The sequence below is a fragment of the Bombyx mandarina genome, chromosome 20 (assembly GCF_030267445.1).
Source record: "Bombyx mandarina strain Sakado chromosome 20, ASM3026744v2".
Lineage (NCBI taxonomy): Eukaryota > Metazoa > Arthropoda > Insecta > Lepidoptera > Bombycidae > Bombyx > Bombyx mandarina.
Genome location: NC_143226.1, coordinates 8,919,185 through 8,928,540, shown reverse-complemented (window position 1 = coordinate 8,928,540; position 9,356 = coordinate 8,919,185). Strand labels below are relative to the sequence as shown.

General features: G+C 37.2%; 3 protein-coding genes across 3 annotated transcripts in view; 1 reads left to right on the top strand and 2 right to left on the bottom strand.

Moving 5' to 3' along the window:
• Positions 1 to 9,356, top strand: part of LOC149500736 (uncharacterized) — a 187,131-nt gene that overhangs the window by 133,577 nt on the left and 44,198 nt on the right. The window lies entirely within an intron of this gene.
• On the bottom strand, positions 219 to 7,286 carry LOC114251286 (transmembrane protein 234 homolog). Its single transcript, XM_028185497.2, has 4 exons — positions 7,147 to 7,286; positions 4,181 to 4,323; positions 3,220 to 3,382; positions 219 to 441 (listed from the first exon to the last, which is right to left on the bottom strand). The coding sequence occupies exons 1-4, from the start codon at positions 7,160 to 7,162 to the stop codon at positions 365 to 367; spliced, it is 399 nt and encodes a 132-aa protein (XP_028041298.2). The 5' UTR covers positions 7,163 to 7,286; the 3' UTR covers positions 219 to 364.
• Positions 5,577 to 7,288, bottom strand: LOC149500738 (three prime repair exonuclease 2-like). The gene is made up of 2 exons (XM_028185496.2): positions 7,147 to 7,288; positions 5,577 to 7,062 (listed from the first exon to the last, which is right to left on the bottom strand). The coding sequence occupies exon 2, from the start codon at positions 7,051 to 7,053 to the stop codon at positions 6,217 to 6,219; it is 837 nt and encodes a 278-aa protein (XP_028041297.2). The 5' UTR covers positions 7,054 to 7,062; positions 7,147 to 7,288; the 3' UTR covers positions 5,577 to 6,216.

Here is a 9,356-nt window from a genome sequence, read left to right as displayed (position 1 = left end):
TTCCACCGAGCTGGTGATATTGCTCGGGAGTCCGACTGTCCTCATGTTATTGTTCGGAAATTGTATATTTGCAAGATTGGAAATGTTGTACTTAAGCAAATAGGTATGCTGCGTTGTATGAGGGCTACCCGCCACAGTTTCAATCACGTATACGCCTCGCACGATCCGAAGGAGTATAAGCTAACCTAAGCGGATGATGAGCAAATAAGTAGTCAATGTTGTTTTACATTAAAAAGATCTTTACTAATTTCTTTATTTTAATATTGACAATTTTCTGGTAATTCGTACTAATATAATACACCTTCTTGACTAGTTATCGATGTCCGAGCAAAGATTGACCTGGTGTGATCGGCTCTGATGCGGTTTAAACTTTAGCAGAGGTTTGATTCCAGCAGCACAGCGCCGTGCCGGCCAGCACCAGCGCCGTGCCCAGCGCAGAGCCTGAAGCGTGCAGGCCAGACGACACCATTAACCACGAGTCCAGTTAATCAGTATATATTTCAATAATTAATTGATTTACCACATTTTTATAGGAATACTAGCTGTACCCGTCCGCTTCGCTGGGCATTTCAAATTAACATCATTATTTCTCACCCCCACAAAGATTCTCATCGTTAACGCCCCCGCAACTGGTGTAGGGAGTCCAACACTCATATAAATATTAGCCTATCCATTAAGTACATGTATTTTCTACATGGATACCAAGGATACATGGTTCAGTAGTTATAATGGAACATCCGTAAAACCACTGTAGATTTATATATTAGTATCGATTTATAGGCATTGTTTGAGATGATCCCCTCATCTCCTTTTTATGATCGCACCTCCCGCCATCGGAGCAGAGTTCATCTATATAATCTGGAACCGCTGCGTTCATCCACAGTGCGTTTCCAAAGGTCTTTTGTGCCACGTACTATCCAGTTATGGAATGAGCTCCCCTCCACGGTGTTTCCCGAGCACTATGACATGTCCTTCTTCATACGAGGCTTGTGGAGAGTATTAAGCGGTAGGCAGCAGCTTGGCTCTGCCCCTGGCATTGCTGAAGTCCATGGGCGACGGTAACCACTCACTATCAGGTGGGCCGTATACTCGTCTGCCTACAAGGGCAATAAAAAAAACTAAAAGTATGTCTTTCTCCAGATTTTCTTTGATTGTCATTGGATTTTGAGCTATTCTATAGTTGTTCGAGAAAGTGGCTCTAACAATTAGGTAATCCGACCGGACACACACACAAGATGAAGAGTTAATAAAATCGCGCAACATTTTTATAGTTGTTTGTATTAAGAAGTCATGTTTTTCAAAAACTAGCGTTGTGTTTTTGAAGTGAAACTTCTTTAGGCGCGTTGAGAGTAAAATTTAACTCGGACAGATTCGTTACGGCTAGAGAGAAATAATACATTTTAGGAAGAGTGAGAGTGAGAAAATAGACAGAGCGTCTCGCGAACCACTCGACCGTGGAGAGAGGGAATGAGCAAAGCGAGCTAGGTCGTTCCTCTTATACACAGCATTCCCTATTACAAAAGAAAATAATACCACAATTTGAAGTTTCACTTCTTTCACGTGCACCAAATTGCATGCGCACCATTTCTAATGCATAGATGATTGTCAGCTGGTAGGTACGTAGCCCCTACCGTCCTACCTAGTCTTGCCTTTTGATTTAAAGGGTGGGGCAGACGTTGTACTATACTATCGAGACTTGGACTTCGTGTGTTGAGGCGGCGGTGACATTCTCGTTGTGTCCACGGGCTCCCGTGAGGGTCGCGAGCTTAACCGCCCTACATGCGCGGGTAAGACATCAATATAAACAATCTTGTAACTATACTTGAGACTTTAGAACTTATATCTCAGGGTGGGTGACGCATTTACGTTGTAGGTGTCTATGGGCTCCAGTACCCACTTGACACCAGGTGGACTGTGAAGTCGTCCAACCGTGTAAGCAATAAAAAAAAATCCCCCTGTCGTTTCATTGTATGAATAATAATTTAAAAGTGATAAAAATAAATGAGTATTATCTGGAAATTATTTTTAAAATGTTAACTGCAATATAAAACCTAGTACAGCTTAGGTTATCTAAGCCTGTATACGTCACAAGTGCGAGTACCGATGATAACTTCAATTCGACATTCTGATATGACAACGACGAAAACATTTATAATTATGTACTTTATAACAAATTTACAGATAAAAACGTTAGTATTTCAAACAACTTGCGCTTTACACGGATGATCAGTGAGATGAAACGCTGCGCTCATTGGAAATAAGATATTTCTAATTGTGTTTTTTGTCTCACAATTAAGCATTTTATTACAAATGTTAACAGACTTCAAAACCTTCATTATCAGAAATTTTTTTTTTTATCAATTTGACTGTATTTCTTTGCATTACCCGATAACTAACCCGATAATTTTGTGTTTGAAGGCTGGTGCTTCTCGGATATATCTCGGATATTTAAATGTTATTCAAATCTGACCAATAGTTCTTAAGTTATTTCTCATTTTATTTCGTTGAAGTCGGTTAATTTTTTAATACGCTTTTATTAGCTTCATACGTGTGTTAGTGTGTATGCAACGGAATCTGTGAACATGATTTTGATCGGCATTCATTCATTTTATTCATTTGAGTGCCTTCTATTTTTCATTTGGCTAATTGAAAACTGCTATATTTGCGTGAACGTATGAATGATGTATGACATAATGCTACTTAAACTGAAAAAAATGAAAAAGAAATAATAGTTCAAAAATAAACTAAAAAACACGCTTTTATAGAAAATCCAAGTATAATATAGAAAAATAAATTTAATGTAAAAAAAGCGTGCGGTGCTTTTTAGGATATTATACTTCTACTCATATCTGTCAATAAAATATTTATAACTGTTGATACTATGCACCCTATGGTTTTTTTTAACCATAAATTAATAAATTTTTAGTTGGATTTCCTTTTTTTTGTTTTGTTACTTAGATGGGTGGACGAGCTCAGAGCCCACCAGGTGTTAAGTGGTTACTGAAGCCCATAGACAGCCACAACGTAAATGCGCCACCCACCTTGAGATATAAGTTCTAAGGTCTCAAGTATAGTTACAACGGCTGCACCACCCTTCAAACCGAAACGCATTACTGCTTCACGGCAGAAATAGACAGGGCGGTGGTACCTACCCGCGCGGACTCACAAGAGGTCCTACCACCAGTAAGACCAGTTCGTTGTAGTGTAGTAGGTCCTTACGCGTGTCCAAGGCCTTGTCCAGGCCGGCGGCGGCTCCGGTGAGCGCGGTGAGGGCGAAGGTGACGCCGCTCGCGACCGGCACGGCCACCGACAGCGGCGCCCTCTGCACCGCGGCCAGGTACACCAGGGACCCCGCCTGGTTCACCAGCCAAGGGACCACGTACTGAAAATTCATTTCATTTCAACGCATTCCAATTTTTTGAAGTTGTCGTAGCCTAAAGTATAAGACGTCCGGCGCATTCATATTGAGCGATGCACCGGTGTTCGAATCATCTTCACCTTATCTCATTAGGGGGGGTCAGCACGGTTTTCTATTCCTTTTCTCCTATCAGCCGTCATCTCAACACTCACTCCACTCTCCCTCTCTCATCGTCATTCTTTGCGATACTTCTGTGAGCAATAAAAATATTTTACTATATATTAATCTAATTTGGCACAGATGGCAATTTTTATACATTGTTTGAACAATTGTCATAGTGTTAAAATACATACATACTTTAGTCATTACTTTAATTACTACCAATGTCGTCAATACTGTCAATACCTACTGTATGCCTTCTGTATTTTAAGAGATGCATATATTTATGTTTTTACCTATTGTAGATTCAATGATACTACGTACTTTACTCCTAATAAGGTTCTAAGGCGGGTCGGAGCTGACACGCAGTAATATGTATTTTATCTATTTGTTTGAATGGAGGAACTGAGTGCCTGATGTCAAATGCGGAACCCATAACCAAAACATTGTGACGTCACCACCCCCTCCAAACAGGAAGTCGAAGTTTTAATCGTATTATATAAAGTTCCTCCCCCCCCCCTTTCCGACGTGTGAATGAATCGTAGCAATAACAAGAGGGGCCGCGGTAAGCATTAAGGAGAAGTATCCGTGCCGGCCAGTGAACCAGGCAGGCCTATTTTGGTTATACCAAAGCCATAGAAGAGTATATCTCTGTGGTCGTACCTTCCAATTACTTAGTAGAAACCATATTTCTGCGCGAACTTGCCCCACAAGTGTGTCAGACTTAATGTCACGCAAACCCCTGGTGCCCTGACGGATGAAAGGGTTCGTGCAGCCCCAAAGGACCCCGGTGATCATAAGCAACCCTGAAACGTTGTTAAAATTTCAGTTATGTAGATGAACATGCTGATGGTGGAAAAGGGTAGTGTACGAAACACAGCACTTGAGAAACAATTTTAACCAAGCCTCATTGAGAGCATCTCAGAGAGATTTTAAGTAAAAATAATTGAATAATTATTTATAACTAGGTGACCCGGCAAACTTCGTAGTGCCTCAATCAATAAATAAAAGATATTTTGTATAAAATAAACTTAAAACAAACAAAAGGAATCCGTCCGACGGGGGACACATCAAAGGGAAAACAAAATTGTTATTTTTATTTAATTCCGAGCATTTTCATATTTATCTACCATTTAAACCTTCTCTGGACTTCCACAAATAATTCAAGACCAAAATTAGCCAAATCGGTCCAACCATTCTCGAGTTTTAGCGAGACTAACGAACAGCAATTCATTTTTATATATATAGATAGAAGATAGATACATTAAATTCACCCAATTATTATTTTAACACCAATAGGATGGATACTATTCCAGCTATCTATTCTATTAAAATAAAAAAGTAAATCTAATCGTTTAAAATCACTCAAAAGTAAATAGATGATGGAAGACACCTTGGGCCTTGGGGTGGCAGTTTTGACGACGTACGACCCTAAGCCCCTTTGCTGGTCACCAAGCTTCTTATCTCCGTGGGGATAGAAAGCGAATAAGGTGATGAGGATCGGACGAACTTAATCTAGCTGTTTTGGCCATCACTACCGAGAATGAAAGTTACGTAGGGATATTAAGGTATAATTCCAAGCTCCATGCATAGCGCTACTACATTACTGTTCATTTGTATAATTGGCGGCCATGTTACTGCGATCCTTCATTTCCTAACATTCACACTGACCAGCAACAAAGCTGGTCTCTTGCAATCAGTTGTCGGGTTCCGAATGAGACCTTATCCTGTAAGCGGTGCTATTGGGGAATTATATTTCTTTGAGTGCTTTTACTACTCTTGAAATTTATGATTAAACACAATTTCGTCTCTGTGCGCCAAATATTGTTAAATAAAACGCTTATTGAATATATTTTTTTTTGCCTTATACTTTTTACACCTGTTAATGTTAAATGGTTATTCGAGAACATTACAATGCGAATATAGTACATTCATGAAGTAACATGACACAGACCGTACAGAGTGGTCGAAGACATTTTATTAGGATAATGGATGCGCTGTGTGATTGTTTTGATGTCTGTGATAGAAGCTGTGGTGAGAATGTTTAAAAAAAGAAATATTTTAGGATATTTTTATATTTCAAAATAAATTGTAGAGCAAATAAATAAAGCATTTTACATTAATGTATAATAATAAAAAAATACATAAAATATCAGTTAACATGATTTGTAAACTAATGTAATAATTAAGGTATATTAATGTAGGTAAATTAATGTAATACATCTCTTATTAAAACCATTAAAACATACAAATTTTTGGATGTTGCTTTAAAATAGTATAAAAATTTCTTAAAAATATTGTAATATGAAAAACAAGTTTTTGACTTAAACAGGCTCGGTATCGTCATCAGTAGCCAGTCATATCTTTGGTCACGAAACAGTCAAACAATGCAATAGACTAAAATAACTGAATTAATTCTCAAAAATTGGGAGTTCATTAAATTTTGATATGATATTAGATTAAATAATAAAGTTACAACTTTAAATTTACTTCTTGTGATCAAATGAAATAATTATTTTTCTGCTTCTGATTTTAGAGTATGTACTAGTTCCTCACTCAGTCTATTGAGCAAAACTCAGTACAAGAGCTTCCCTCTTATATTACATTTATCCATAAAATAATCTAAAGCACCTTTTTTTTAACTTCACTCACTAATCATCAATTTGTAGTGAGTGGGTTCCCTCACTACTTTTATGTGACTAGTAACCGAGTTTAACACCAATAGTCATAGGTTTCACTTCACTAAACAATGTGGAGTTCTTATCAATCCAGTCCACAAACAGTTTACCATAAACAGTCGCTATTTCGAGTGCCATTATACAATCATTCTCTGCCCTGTGAGCTTCACCATGTGGTAATCGTCCTAATTTTCTTCTGTATACATCCTGCAGTCTGTATGTATTCTTTGGCTTTTCACCATTTTCATAAAATAATTTACGTACAGCTTTCTTTTTCAGTTGTATTTGATTCAATACAATTTTTTGGCGTTTTGGTGTGGATTCATTGATGTTTTGCATAGACGTTGAGGGTTTGTAAAAGTCAATTTCATCTGTACAGTCAGTCTCCTGCATGTTCAAATTTGATTTAATAGAATCAATATCATAGAAACCATATAGACAATCAGCACAAAACACATCGCGACTAAACATTACTTTCAATTTCTCTAGCTGATTCTTAAGTATTGGGAAATCAAAGGAATGTCCGTTGTAGGCGATTAAGCAAGCTGGTTCCGTGAAAATGCTTAGGAATGTATCTATAATTTTGAATACTTCTAAGTTGAATGGTGGCTCATGCTCGAGAAGCTCATTGGAAAGTTTCGTGACTTCAGTGGCGCCTGTGCTTATAAATTTACGCGGGTACAAGCACAGGGTGAGTTTTTGCTGAACTCGAGGCGTCTCCCCGAACGGAGTATTAACAATATGATTCCGTTTCACTGCCACTAAACTTATTTCGGTTATTCTCGTCGTATTACCGTCATTTCTAGGGACATCGGTGGTTTCCAAGTCAACAAAAACGAAAGTTTCGATACGCACCATTTCTCGGTTCTATAAACGTTTTTTAAATGTTTAAATTGAAGAAGAAATGTATAGTAGGTCAAAAACTGATTAAAACTTCTGCTTAATGCTTACCGAGTTCCTGCAACATTTTGAGTCATACGTCGATTTATCACATAATTAACTTTGTAACATAAAGTGATAACATCGTGTTACATACAAATTTCATATAGTTATTCGAATGATTCACTGCAGCACTTCATTTTGTAGTACCTATAAGTTGAAACAAGACAAATAGTGGTATTTGGTTTTGATTTATTCCATTGTTTATTTTCCCTTACATTAAGATACAGATGAAAAAAAAAAAAAAAAAAAAAAAAAAGCGCGGGAACCTCGGACAAGGCGGGAGTTTTTTGGCTTTTAAATTTTTTAATTTAATTAATAGGGAAAGATTAGTGAAGTATTGTATTAATTAATATAATTATTGTATATATTTTATTTATTAGTATACGTTTTCATCTTTGGCGACTTCCTGGTAAGTTGTTTAACATCTTCCTATGAACGAGCCGCCTGATCCTGGGGGCACTGGCCCTCAGGACGTAGCATTTAATATGATTTTGAGTACTGTGTGCTTAGTGCGAGTTTTGTAACGTTCTCACTAGCGAGCCAGTTTGCTCAAATTTGTATGCAATTGGAACAGCGCCCCTAGCGGCAAACGTACTCGGTGTTATTTTGTGAGTGCGAGTTCATATTAACGTTGTGATCTCGTAACCGAGTAATTTTACCGAAATGAGTACTACGAATGACATTTGTGCGAGTGCGTGTTACAAATTAGTGGATTTTAACGTTTCGATCGAGTATTTCTTTAGTAGTTTTATTTTTCCAACTAGAGAGGCAAAAATATCATGCCATAGAGCCTAATCTTTTTTTATGAAAAATGATAATATGGAGTGAAATGGATTTGATTAATTTTAAGCATTAATCAATTGGCATGGAATGAAATGAAATGAGATCAGATAATATGGGATAAAATATAATCTCTGCAAAATGCTGATTATATACTGAGATTTTTTTCAGTGGACCTTTTCGAAGACTTCGAGAAGCTACGTCCAGCGGTTTTGTTTAATTTTTTTAAATTTTCGCACTTTCACAGATACTAAGCAGTTAATAAACCCACGTTACTTTGTTATTGCACAGATGGGTGGACGAGCTCCCGGCCCACCTAATCTTAAGTGGTTACCGGAGCCCATAGACATCTACAACGCAAATGCCGCCTCCCACCTTGAGATATTAGTTCTAAGGTCTCAGTATAGTTACAACGGTTGTCCCACCCTTCAAACCGAAACGCATTACTGCTTCACGGCAAAAATAGGCAGGGTGGTGATACCTACCCGTGCGGACTCACAAGACGTCCTACCACCAGTAATTACAAAAAATAATTTTGCGGGTTTGATTTTTATTACATGATGATATTCCTTTACAGTGAAATTCAATCGTAAACATTTGATAAGTACGTATTTCATTAGAAAAATTGAAACCCGCCGGCGGGATTAGAACACCGGTGCATTGCAAGATACGAATACACCGGACGCCTTAACCTTTAGGCCAGGACGGTCTCAAAATTACACTTATACACGAAGAAATATTAAATACGCATTAACTAAGAAACATTAAATAGACAAAATAAAACAATTCACACAATTTAGCTCCTCGCGGTCCCTCCAAAATGTCTTTTCATCTTTTTTTCCTAATTGTTCAATTGTAAATGAATAAATCAAAATCAAATCGAGTTTACGTTCTATACGGTGAAAAATGAAGAATTGTGAGTGTGAGTTGAGATATGCTACTCGCTTCGCAGGGCGTTTATTCACCGAGAGCAGCAATAATATTATTTCTCGTATATTGGTAGCACGTGATGTTTTGGCATTAGACCGTCTAAATGAAATACAAAGCATTTTAACAGCATTTTAATGGGAACCGACTACTTTCAAAATTATTCGGGTAATGTCACGTGTTCAATACTATTTTGTACCTTTAGAATTAAAGTGGCTCAACCCAAAATTCTTAGTTTCTGGTAAACTTCAATATTTATTACAATATTGAAGTTTCCATTCTAAGGGTGCAATTTCGTAAACAAACTTTGCCGTAATGGCGTAACCTTTAAAATACACGAAAACTGCCCAGCATAAACATATTTTTTTAGTAACTTTAATAGAAGTATTTTATTTAATTGTAATTACATATTTAGATATACTTAACATAATTAATCTTGGAATAGGTAATTATTTCAGCTTTTTTTAATTAAAGAAATTATGTTTTACATAGGTTTAATCTTTTACCCGTTG

Excerpts from the sequence above, each read along its gene's own strand:
- LOC149500738 (XM_028185496.2), bottom strand. The coding sequence starts at position 7,053 with ATGGTGCGTATCGAAACTTTCGTTTTTGTTGACTTGGAAACCACCGAT.
- LOC114251286 (XM_028185497.2), bottom strand. Across the intron at positions 3,383-4,180 it reads TTCTACTAAGTAATTGGAAG|TACGTGGTCCCTTGGCTGGT; the intron begins GTACGACCACAG and ends ATGAATTTTCAG. Across the intron at positions 442-3,219 it reads GGACAAGGCCTTGGACACGC|GCTCTGCGCTGGGCACGGCG; the intron begins GTAAGGACCTAC and ends TGCACGCTTCAG.